Source organism: Polyodon spathula, chromosome 3 (assembly GCF_017654505.1).
Source record: "Polyodon spathula isolate WHYD16114869_AA chromosome 3, ASM1765450v1, whole genome shotgun sequence".
Classification (NCBI taxonomy): Eukaryota; Metazoa; Chordata; class Actinopteri; order Acipenseriformes; family Polyodontidae; genus Polyodon; species Polyodon spathula.
This window is the reverse complement of record NC_054536.1, coordinates 28569246-28581964: the sequence shown is the minus strand read 5'-3', so window position 1 is coordinate 28581964 and position 12719 is coordinate 28569246. Positions and strand designations below refer to the sequence as shown.

The 12719-nt window shown below is 38.2% G+C and overlaps 1 protein-coding gene across 1 annotated transcript; it reads right to left on the bottom strand.

Annotated features, from left to right (window-relative positions):
* LOC121312947 (fidgetin-like protein 1) lies at positions 1-7477 on the bottom strand. Its single transcript, XM_041244932.1, has 2 exons — positions 7444-7477; positions 1-2551 (listed from the first exon to the last, which is right to left on the bottom strand). Exon 2 carries the CDS (start codon positions 2505-2507, stop codon positions 492-494), a length of 2016 nt encoding a protein of 671 aa, XP_041100866.1. The 5' UTR covers positions 2508-2551; positions 7444-7477; the 3' UTR covers positions 1-491.
* Between the last annotated feature and the right edge of the window lie 5242 nt (positions 7478-12719).

Here is a 12719-nt window from a genome sequence, read left to right as displayed (position 1 = left end):
AAAAAAAAAAAAAAAAAAAAAAAAAAAAAAGTAAGCTTCTGGTTTCTCCTCTATGTTTCTATTTGCAGTATATCACAACTTGAATTAAACAGAAAATAAAAGAATATTTTTTAGCATACAAGTGGTTCAAGCATCAAGGAGCAGAGTAAGACAAATACATATTCTTCACTCAACACAAACATTTGCTTGCCAGCAACAATTCAATCATAACGTTTGAAACTGAATCTGCCATGGGTTAATATGGTGCTGGCTACTTCAGCTTTGGGTCAGGACAGCATGAATTAAACTGCAGATGAAAACAAGGAACTACTAGTGTACTATTGTAGTCATATACTAAAAAAAGCTTAAACTTCCTGAAGGTCAAATTGAAAAATCTCCAAAAAACTGATTGCAAAACAATTTTGACAACCTTGCTCGTATTCAACTAGAAACATATGGTATATATGGAAGAAAAACTGATTTAAACTATGTTGTTTTCAGGTTTGTTTCTCTTAACGGCTGCAGCCAAATGTTTTGTTCCAGTCCTCGTACAGCTTCAAGTCCTTGGAGGACACGGTGGGGCGCACGGTCTGGAGGGCGTCCTTAAAGTCTGTGTAGACAATGGCCCGTACTTGGTCTGAAGCGATGGTGGAGATGTCAGTGATCTGGATGCTACGGATGGGGCCCAGGGCGGCCTCCCGGCACAGCTGCGTCATGTCCGCCCCAGAGAAACCCTCAGAATGCTGGATGATCAGCTCGAGTTCCTCGTCCCCAAGCCGACAGTTCTCCCGAGACATCAGATTGACAACAATCTGCTTCCTTGCCAAAGCTTCAGGCAGGGGGATGTAGAGCCTTTTGGCCAGCCTCCTGCGTGCAGCCTCGTCAATCTCTTGGGGCCGATTGGTGGCCCCAACAACAAGAATCCGGTCATCAGCAGAGGTGGTGGCCCCATCCAGCTGCACCAGAAATTCTGTCTTAATCCTGCGGGAGGAGTCATGCTCCCCATCCACCCTCTGAGACAAGAGGGAGTCAATCTCATCAATGAAGATCACTGCAGGCTGGTGGCAGCGCGCTATGGCGAACAGAGCGCGCACCATCTTCTCACCCTCCCCTACCCATTTGGAGGTAAGAGAGGAGGCGCTGATGCTGAAGAAGGTTGCCCCCGACTGGCACGCAATGCACTTACCGATTAGTGTCTTCCCAGTACCCGGGGGTCCAAAAAGGAGGATCCCCTTAGGAGGTCCTCTCAGTCCTGTGAAGAGGTCTGGCCTCAACATTGGCCAGACCACAATTTCCTTGATGGTGGCCTTGACAAACTCTAGCCCAGCAATATCATCCCAGCTAACGGGGGAGCCGTGGTCCATGATCTCACTCATGATCAGCTCAATAATTTTGGGCTCAAAGTTTTTCAAGCGCTCGTCCACGGGCAGCTTGGGTTCAGAAGAAGGACCTCCTGAGGCTCTTGTCCTCCCATATTCGTCCTCATCTTGTTTTGCTACAGGTGGGACAAACTTTCCAAATGCACCTCGAGACCTGCTGGCTCCCAAGGACTTTTTTGCCCCACCGTAGGATGACATGGCGGGTGTCCGCTGAGGCTGGTTGCCATACTTTTTTTGCTGTTCCACAAGCATTTGCTCCTTGGCAGTTTTAAAGCTGGTGAGGCTACTTTCCTCTGCTCGTCTCCCATTCCCACAGTAGCTTCTTGTGTCAGAAGGGGCAGGATATTCTTGCGGTCGTTGCCCGTCGGTTTGAAATGAGTCAATGTCGTCCTCACTGGCGATGCCATAGAAAGCATTTCTTTTTGTGGAGTTAGAATACGAGAACAAGGAGGGCAGGTTGGCAGCATAGAGATTACTTGATCCTGCACCACAATGACTCACTGCTAGAGGGGGACCTATTGTTGGTTTGGCCGAACTCGCACCAGGCATTTCCAGGTTTCCAAACACTGAAGCTGCAGCAACCCCAGCATTTAGTGGTCCGTCATTAAACAAGGAGGACATATTGGCAATACCAGTGCGAGTGACTAATGGTACTGCACTAGTTTTTTTAGATGGCCTATTAGTTGAAGAGGAGCCAGCAAATTTAGGATGATCATCACCTGCATTATTACAGACTTCATCACCGACTACTACATTCATGTCAGCCGGGGCCACCAGAGCATTACTGCTTTTTGTACCAGCTTCAATCATCCCTTGAACGCATTTTAACTTTAATACGCTCTCTGTTGTAAGGGACGACTCCCATTTGTCACTGTCATTCCTCTGACACCTGGCCAGATGCAAAACGCTATCTGCGTAGTTATTCAACCCGGTCTCTGCACTGTCAGAGTCAATAATGGCAGAGTATTTCTCTGTGTACTTCCTGAACAAGCTCCCAGTGCAGGCATTGGAGAGGTCCGAGTTCGCCCATGCATACTGAATGTCTAGAATATGTGCGCGGTAGGCATCAGCCTTCTGTTCAGGTGTGCAGGTGCCAGATGTAATGTCAAAGGACCGTTTTTGCCATTCACTCAGGTGTACTGAACTCATGTTCGCTGAACTTGCCTTAGCCTGTTAGAACTTGCCTGTATCTCCTAAATGGAACATTGGGGAAAAAAAAAAAAAAAAAAAAAAAAAAAGTAAAGTTTATACGGAACAAATTATTTATACATATTTTAAAAACAGTTTCAGTGATACACAAACAAAAACTAGTTTTACATAAAAAAAAAATAAATAATACAAGACATAAAAAAAGTACACTGCATAAATCAGCCCTGAAAACTCAGGCTTTTTGGAGTTGCCTGCTTTATATACTCAGAAAAACCATAAATAGCAAGAAAAACTAGAGAGAGAGATTGTTGTCTCACTCTCCAGCTTGGTGTGGTTTTCAAGGGCTCAATTGTTTTTAATTTACATTTACTAAAATATGAAATTCAGCAAACTTGCCAATTTTCTTTTTATAACTCAAAAATCACATGAGAGAATGATTAAATACGTGCAGTATTAAGATTATTCGGTATAACACTAGCTACTACTATGACTAACTAATAATAATAATAATAATAATAATAATAATAAATACAAAGACATCAATACAGAAAAATCAGTACTAACTGTATTTGAAAATGGCAAATTTAGGTTACATGCATTTTATATGAACAGCTATAAAAAGCAGAATATTTTCATGGAATTTAGGCTAAATGTTCACATTTGTACACAATGTAATTACACATTTCTGCTTTATATAGATTATGCAGTGCGAGTGGCTAGGTGGGTGATGTTACCAGACCAGGAAATACAGACTCTCACAACGACTGCATGGGGGAGTCACCAAAGCACTCTTATTTATTTAAACAAATAAAATATTTAAACAGAATCAAAACACTACACAAAACAAATACCATGCTGGTCCAATCGAGCACAAGTAGCAGTTGTTGTTTTAAATCCTTATCTCCTTCACTATACTTCCTTCCTTCCACCACCCCCTCTGAGCAGCTGATGTGCTGTTTACATACACGTGGCCATCTCCAAATTGGTAATCACTTAATGAATTTGGAGGTGGCCACATTACACATAGGTTTGGCTGGATGGGGAATTGCACCAATAATAATCACTTTCTTTAAATAAACACAAAACAATACATTCAAATCATAACAGACAAATAATACAGGGGCAGATTCACATTCTCTAGTTAATAAATAAATAAATCTTCTCAAAAATCTTCGACATGCCAATCTTCAATAAAACATCTGGTTTCATGACCTTCCTTACCCCATGCTTATCAGGGTCTACCAAAAGACTATAAGAATCAACGGCATTTAAAATGACAAAGCAGGGCTCTCAAACTTTTTCCCATTAAGGGTGAAGTTCCCAGAGGAAATTATGGGGGTACCAGTGAAAATGTCTCAATAAAGTACAAAGTCTTAATGTTACAGTATACAAATCTTTTTTTTTCTTCATATATTAAAGTTTTGACAATTTAGCAATACAAAAAACTAAAACTAAAAGACACAAACAGATTTTTTGTGTCCAAAAAGAATGAAGGCATAGCAATAGAATCCACAAAAGCAAAATTACAAAAAACTCAAAGGACACCCAACCATACTACCCAACCACGCATCTTCCACTGTGCTTAAAATTAGACCAAAAGCTCCAGAAGTTCAGAACCGATCAGGTTTTTAAATTAATTTTTTTGGTCTTGGTGACGGGGTAAACCCCACCCCTGTGTTAACATATATTATTTTGTATTTGTGGCGTGTTGTTATTATTTAAAATGTATGTATTTGGGCACTGTTAGTTTAGGTCGGCAGGGAAGGTAATTAATCACTTCACGTGCAGATTGTGCCTGGCATGTGAATGAAAGAGAACTCAAATATATAAGTAACAACTGCTACTCCTGTCTGATTGTTTTGGTCATCGTGTAGTTCTGCTTTGAAAAGTGTTTTGTTTTGTTTGTGTAAATTTTTTTTTGTTATAAATCCGCTCATCAACGCTTCACCTCACAATCTTGTGTGTGTCCATTTCCTGGTCTGACGTCACCCACAAGCCAGCCGGGTGACAGTGTCACTAAAATGTCTGTCTACATTGTTCTATGGAGTTCCCCAAACTAACTAACTTGCTTATTCAATATTGCACACTATCTCCTCTTTACATATTTGACGAAATAATGGCATTACAAATCTTAAAGCCAATTTTGCCTCTTATGAACAGCTGTCACAAAAATTTGGATTACCTCCAACACATTTATTTCGATACTTGCAAATTCATAATTACGTAGGTAACGTAGTTGTGCAGTTTCCATGTCTGACCCCTTCGTCCCCTGTTGATTCTATTCTAGCAGTACATCCTTCACCTAAAGGCATCATGTCTACCATCTACAGCCATATTTTAACACTTAAGTTGTCCTTCACTAAATATATTAAAAACTTTATGGGAACCGGACATTGGGTCTGACATCTCAGATGGCATCTGGGAATCTATTCTGTCCAGTGTACTCTTCTTCATTCTCGGCTCACCACAGGCTAATCCAATTTAAAGTTTTACACCGTCTTCACTTTTCTAAAACTAAATTAGCCATAATCTATCTTGGACTGGACCCTACGTGTGACGGATGCAAAGAAGCACCTGCCTCTCTCTTCCATATGTTTTGGTCTTGTCCCTAGCCGACACCTTTCTGGTCCTCCATTTTTTTTTTTTTTTTTTTTTTTTTTTTTTTTTCTGTCTCAAGCGTTAGGCGCACCCATTGATCCCTCACCAATTGTTGCACTCTTTGGAGTTGTACCCGAAGGAACTGGTCTGTCTAGGATGCAGTCTGACACTGACCTTTTTAACTTTAAGAGCTAGATGCCAAATGTTATAGTTTTGGAAGCAATCAGCCCCTCCTCTGTATGTCCACTGGATTAAGGATCTCATGCAGATGCTCCCGTTGGAGAAAATTCACAATCCGTGGATCCAGCAACAAATTTTACTCTGCCTGGCAGCCTATCTAGCTACTGTAACTTGAAAACAAAAATACTAGAACATTAACAAGAAACCAGTAGATCCTTAAACTTAGCAGTATTGTAACTACAGTACAGTCAATTTCTTTCTCTTTGTACCGTATTCCTTCAAATTTAAGACTCACCAAACTACCCTGCATCTTAAATTCGAGTACAGTATAGCGATGCGTGTATTAAAAATCGGCAACAAAAACTGTTGTGTTTGCAATGCGATCAATGCTGTTGTAGTTGCTGGTTTACATGTTTCCTGATGTTGTGGAGTGTTGTGTTGTGCCTGCTGATGCCAGAGGCGAGTGAGCGGTGTGTGTACGACAGAGACATCAGCAACAGATTCATGGTGCAGTTTCAAGTCAAAATACTGCATTAGTTCATTATCTCATGATGCTTTATAACTTTAAAAACCATAGTAACCGTGACCATATCTACACACTGTAAGGAGTTAAGCTAATTTTACATTTAACCTTAAGGAGAGGTCAAAGGTCACGATCATGGTCATTTTTTAATAGAGTATATATGGGTTCCTAAATGTGTTGAATAGTAACCATAACTATGTGCACTAAGGAGTTATAAGCTAGTTTTACATTTAACTTATGGAGAGGTCAACGGTCGATGGCGAACTTGGTGGCAGAGTTAGTTGGTTAAACGGTTTGCAAACAGAAGCAGTTTGATGTTTTGAAGCCTAATAATAACAACAACAACAACAGGCTTATTCCCAAACCAGCTTGAAAGCCTAATAATAAAGAAATAAATACATTTTAAAAATCTTTACAAAAACAACAGGCTTTCAAGCTGGCTTGGGAAGCCTACTGTTATTATAAAGATTTTTTTAAGTATTTACTAATAATAATAATAATATAATAATAATAATATAATAATAATAATATAATAATAATAATAATAATAATTTCCAATCCCATGCCATGGCCTGTAATGTAATGTACTGCATTTTATACATACTGCACCTCATCAAGCTGAGTTTCGCAGAGTACCCAATGCCTTACACGTGCGTTTCATTATTTTCTTTGTTTGTAATATAAAGTTACGAATTTACATTTATGAGCGCCAAAAATTGAAATGTCTGTTACACGCTACCTAAAATATGTTAAACATTTCACTTGTAAAAACAGAAAAGTTAAAAAAAAAAAAAAAAAAAAAAAAAATCAAGCTAGCCAAAAAAAAAAAAAACAAAAGCAGTTTATTTTGAGGCTGATGTCTACCAGTATTTTTTACTGGCATCGATTAAAGCAGCCGCTACTGCATACAGCTGAACAAATAATTTGTAATATTATTGCCAATTTTCCTTACTCTAAACGTACGGTAAAGCCAATAAAATAATAAATACTATATTTCTCATTCTTTAGCGCTGATGTTAAATTATGCCGCAATCTTTTGAGGGTTACTTACTTACTAACTTACAGTACTATAACGTGTACGGTACTACATTAAACACCCAAAAAGCCGCTGTACAGTGCTAAAAGTTTTTTTTTTTTTTTTTTTTTTTTTTTTTTGAGTCACTCAATTTGTATACACTTCGTTTTAGAATAAATACAGCTAAGTTGTAAAAGACCTAGTGTTCAGCCAGTATTCTGTAGCAAATACACATTATTTTCTATACTATAGTGTGCTACTTTTACTACTGTCGAAAATTACAGACACCAGCTGTGGTAAAAACCACGTAGGTACAACTTCTGGCCGTAGTGTAGCTCGAATGAGAGTAGATTATTACTGTTGTTAGTACCCTAATGAACTAAAAGAAGTTGTATCTGTACCAGTACTATTCGGGACCTGTCGACTAGTTGTACTTGCACCTTAAGTTTAATATGAAAACCAACCACTCTCACACTTCCTCACGGTCACAGCAATCACAGAATGTTATGATGTTGGTTTATTCGCATTACATCTGTAATATGAACTTTTCCATTTTTAAAACAACAATATATAAAATGAGAGCTACTTTACATGTTTAGCTACTGTCAGCGTTTCCTTACCTTACACAAAGCTCCCGCCGGCTGTACCACTGTGCGCGCAAAATAATCACGGAGCAGGAGGAGGAGACTGTGCCTTACAGAAAAACAGTGCAACAGCGACTCTCAGTGGTAGACATAGAAAGCCTTAAGAAACCAACAGATTTAACATATGTATATAATAAATCCACACATTGAACAATATGCTGTATATCATGGACCTTTTTTTAATATACCTGATTGGAAATGTTTTTACTTTTATTTAAAATAGTCTTTTTTATGCTATTTTAATGTTTTATTATGCTGTGTGTATTGTGTTTTCTGTAAAGCACCTTGGGGTCTATGGCGTAAGGTGCTATATAAATAATAATAATAATAAAACCTATAGAAATACCTATTTGATATACGTTCCAGCTGCTTAAGTTTTATGACCCTTTTCGACTCCTCCAGTTTACTGTAGAAAAATGCATTTTCACTACTTGAAAACTACTGCGCCCCCTATCGGTGGAACAGACTCGCAAGCAGATGAAAAAGTGTAAGCATTTGTAAGCATTTCTAATGCGTCATGATCTGAAAAAAAAAAAAAATACGATACAACTTGACACCACGTGATTATCACCAAGTGTTGCTCTGCAATATTTTTTTCTTTTTGGGGGCTGGGGGAGATCGTTATTCCCTTCAAAGTACAAATCATAATAAATCAGTGAAAACAATAAACGCACCTTTTAATTTACAGATCTTTCATTCATATTGAATTAAATGGGGCATGTCTGTTTAAAGGTGGTTAATTACAAATCTATACAGTGAACCACCACTACAGTACCTCTGCATACAGTATAAGCAGCTACTGCTACTGTAGCTTTAACTAGAAGACCTTACGCACTGTGACGTGGTTGCTGAATAGCGGAGTTTGGTGGTGTCTTGGGTCGAGGGGGAGAGATTGTTGTAATTTGAGCAAGTTTCATTGAGGTCTGTATTCTAATGCTATAACTAAAAACAAAACAAAAAAAAATCTGTGCCAAAGAAATGCTGGTATGTTTGCTGCACTGAAGGCTTCCACTAATTCAAACGTATTGCCATTGCGTCTTTCTCCACTTTCTGGGCTCTTTTTAAACAATCCTGTGATTGTGACCTGCTTGTTCTGTAATTGTTTAGCCTGAACTTCAAGTTTGTTTTTCTTGTTTTTGTGTCCTTCGCTGTCAAGATGCTTGTCAATAGTACCTTTTCTTAGATGATCTAAACCTCACATTGCAAAAACAGAATCCCGCATGCAGCGTCTCCTTTTCCTACAGTAGCTCTGAACGCGCTCATATGTTGAAATTAAATTAGCTTTTTTTGATCTGGGAGCTGTCTTCATTTTTAATGTTAATCATACACTGCAAGCTAATAAATCAACACTATCAAAACAACCATTTTAAACTTCCCTCCTCTGACTCGCATGTTATCTCATTTTACAGTGTGAGGAATTCACCAATCATGAAGCCGGTATTTGTTTGACCCCATTGCCGTAATAACCAAATACACTGCATTGACGCTGGACCTCTGTACAGGTACTGTAGCGCGGCTTCTACTTGATAGAAGTATGAAATGAACAGGGGAGGTGAAGAGTAATGTAAAATACTGAAAGGAAAATAAAATGCATATTTCACGATAGTCAGTCAAATACACGATTTCTGTAAAATTAATGATATCGTGAATTCTCCTGTGCAGCTCTTCTGCTGTTTCTGTGACACCGCCTGGTTGCAATAAACGGTACTTTTAACACACGCTGAGGCACCTAGTAAAGTTAGCGCCCTTAAGTGAACATGGTTTGCATATCAAATACTTCCCTCGGGGTATTTTGTAATGTAATTTGCATACAGTACCACATATTAGCATTATTCATTATATTTAAATGACTCGAACGCGGCTCCACACGCATTTTCCATGCACTAGATTGCCTGCCACTGGTTAGTGAATACATACAGCAGGTGTACAAAGCACGCAAAAAGGGCTTACTGTGTGCAAAACATGTTACCGCTGTTTAATGAGTGAGGCCCTATACAGTGCCTATAGTAAGTAGTCACCCCCCTTGGATGTTTTCACAGTTTGCTGTGTTACAACCTGAAATCTTGATGCATTTAATTTTTTTTTTTTTTCCTTTGATTCCACTACTACTCAACACTTTGAAGAGGCAAGAGAATTTTTATTGTGAAAAAACACAAACTGAAATGTCTTGTTTAGATAAGTATTCACCCCCCTGAGTCACAACTTGGTAGAACCACCTGTGGCATCAATTACAGCTGTGAGTCTTTTGTGGTAAGTCTCTACCAGGTTTGCACATCTGGATCGTGCAATATTCGCCCATTCTTCTTGGCAAAATTGTTCAAGCTCTGTCAAGTTGGATGGGGATCGTTGGTGGACAGCAATCTTCAAGTCTTGCCACAGATTCTCAATCGGATTCAAGTTCGGGCTTTGACTGAGCCACTCTAGGACATTCACTTTCTTGTTTTTAATCCACTCTGGTGTCACTTTGGCTGTGTGCTTGGGGTCATTGTTCTGCTGAAAGGTGAATCTTTTGCCACATCTTTTCAGTCTCCCACATGCCTTTTTGCAAATTCCAAGCAGAATTTTACATGGGCTTTTTTCGGAAATGGCTTCCTTCTTGCCACTTCCATACAGGCCAGATTTGTGGAGTACCTCAGCTAATGTTGACACATCGACAGTTTCTCCCATCTCAGCCATGGAACGCTGTACGTCTTTGAGTTGTCATTGGCTTCTTGGTGGCTTCTCTGACCAATGCCCTTCTTACCTGGCTGCTCAGTTTGGGAAGATGGCCTTCTTAATGATCGACTTGACTATGCTCCAAGGGATATTCAGTGCCTTTGAAATCTTTTTATACCCCTCCCCTGATCTGTGCCTTTCCACAACTTTATTCCTGTGTTGTTTTGAAAGCTCCTTGGTCTTCATGGTATTATCTTTGCTTTGAATGCACTACCAACTGTGTGACCTTACAGAGACAGGTGTATTTAACCTGAAATCATATGAACCACTTTTATTGCACACAGGTGGACTCCATTTAACTTATTGTGTGAATTCTGAAGGCAGTTGGTTGCACCTGAGCTTATTTAGGAGTGCCATAGCAAAGGGAGTGAATACTTATCCAGTGAAGACTTTTTATTTTTAATTGATTTGTTTTTTCACATATTAACAGTGTTGAGTAGCTTGTGTAAATTAAAGGGGAAAAAAATCCCATTTAAATGCATCAAGATTTCAGATTCTAACACAACAAACTGTGAAAACGTCCAAGGGGGGTTAATACTTCCTACAGGCACTGTATATCACAAGCACCATTAGTACAGTTTGCCATGATATATTTCCACAGTAATGTTCCAGTTTTCTAATGCTTTTTCCATAATTATCTGTGCTTTACAATGCTCACCTATGCTTTCCATGCTTTCACTACCTGTATGCTTAATTACACACGTCTATGCTTTATTTATATGAAACTTTTTATAAGGGTGATCTCTAAAAGTATGTTACTCTTCTGAGATTGCCCCAAATTTTTTCCATTCAATTATTTGCTTCCTCTAAATTTTCATCAGCGTATAGTTGTTTTGCCTCAAGGGGGCAGTATTGCTTTTGTGTATCCTTAAACAATCTTGATACAGCAAGATGTCCTCAATTGAGATTTATATGTACAGAATATACCATTGAGTCTTCTTTCACTTTTTCAAAAAATTGAATTTCTGAATTGAGGTTTTACTCACAATTGCAGAAATTACAATAGCTTACCCTTACCTTAATAATCACTTCTAAAACCGGTTGATTAAAAAAAAAAAATACAGCTTTTCAAAAGCAGTTGCCGGGGTTATAAAGGTTCATTGGTAGAGCCTGGGAAACAATGATCTAAGCAGAGACAGCAATTAAGAAATATACAAAAAAAACAAGGTTAGAAATTAAAGAGCAAGTAGCTTCAAATTAGTTTTTCTTTACTATCCCTTTGCTTTTGATGTTTGCAATAATTCTGATTATATTGTGTTTTTTGATATTTATATCTTCTCCAGGTGAAAAGCACCTTATGGCAGATTTTCTTCTGTTCAAGCTGCCTGTCATGCCCCTGTGTAACCCACAGCTTGATCAGCCAAATTGTCTTTACAGAAGTAGGAGACACTTCCATCTAATGAATCCGTATTTTTTTTCCTATTAATGGCAATCCAACATTCAGGTAACATTCAGTAGTCCAAGATTAGTGCTAACCGGGGTATATGAAAACCAGCTATGCTAACAGTGCATATAAAAACCCAGAATAATGGAACATCAACTGAAACAGTGTGAAACTATTGTTTTATTTGAAAATGACAACTTCAATAATTATAAATACAGCTTGAACTTTAGCTTGTACATCATCATATATAGATTCATACTCTTCTATAAAAGGATATTTATTTAATAACAGTAGTTTATTTATTTATTTTACAAATCCGAGGCGGTGTTTGATGCCGTGCAAATTCAGGCCAATGTCACATGATAGAAGATAATACTGTACATCCTGGCAGCGTTATCCATTCAGTGATGTGTCTTCATGTCTTAAAGGTCAAGTTTTACTTTCAATACATTCAGAAGCTGAACAGAACATTAATGAAAGCATTATCTTACAGCATGATGAGTAACACCGTTATGAAAATGTTAACAAATTACAAAAAGAAGAGAATGGTCCCAATATAATGACAGTGTGGATTCCTTTTAGCACAGACCAGTCGATCTTTTTACCTCGGATGACCTGTTTGTGGACTGACTGAAATAATTGGACATGTTCTAACCTTCCCCGGCATACTCCATGAACTCACAAAATGGCTTGCATTCGGAATGCGTAACTTATAGTTCTCACAAGAGTTCCAAATGACTTAAAAGCTCTGCTTTTATGCTATGAAGCCACTAATAACCAAAATGTAACAGAGGTAAAACCTGCATTTAAAATCTAATTATGTCATACTTACTACAAAGCCAATGTCTTCAAAAGTAAGCCTTCTGACTCCTTCCTGCATAAGTTAATTTTTGTTTTTTGTTTTTTGTTTTAAACTGAATTAGTGATTTTGGACTAAACAAACCTGGTTTATTGGTCACTATAAGACCATGTTCTTTAAAGCCACTGCTTTCATTCAAAAAAGCCTTCATTAAAGCATTTTGTAATGCATATTGATAGATAGTAATAACTGTAAATGCAATCCCATGCCAGCAAGTATCTATGTACATTGGATTGTTCCCAAAAATAATACAGATGCTTTAAAATATATATTTAAAAAAACAAAACAACACTT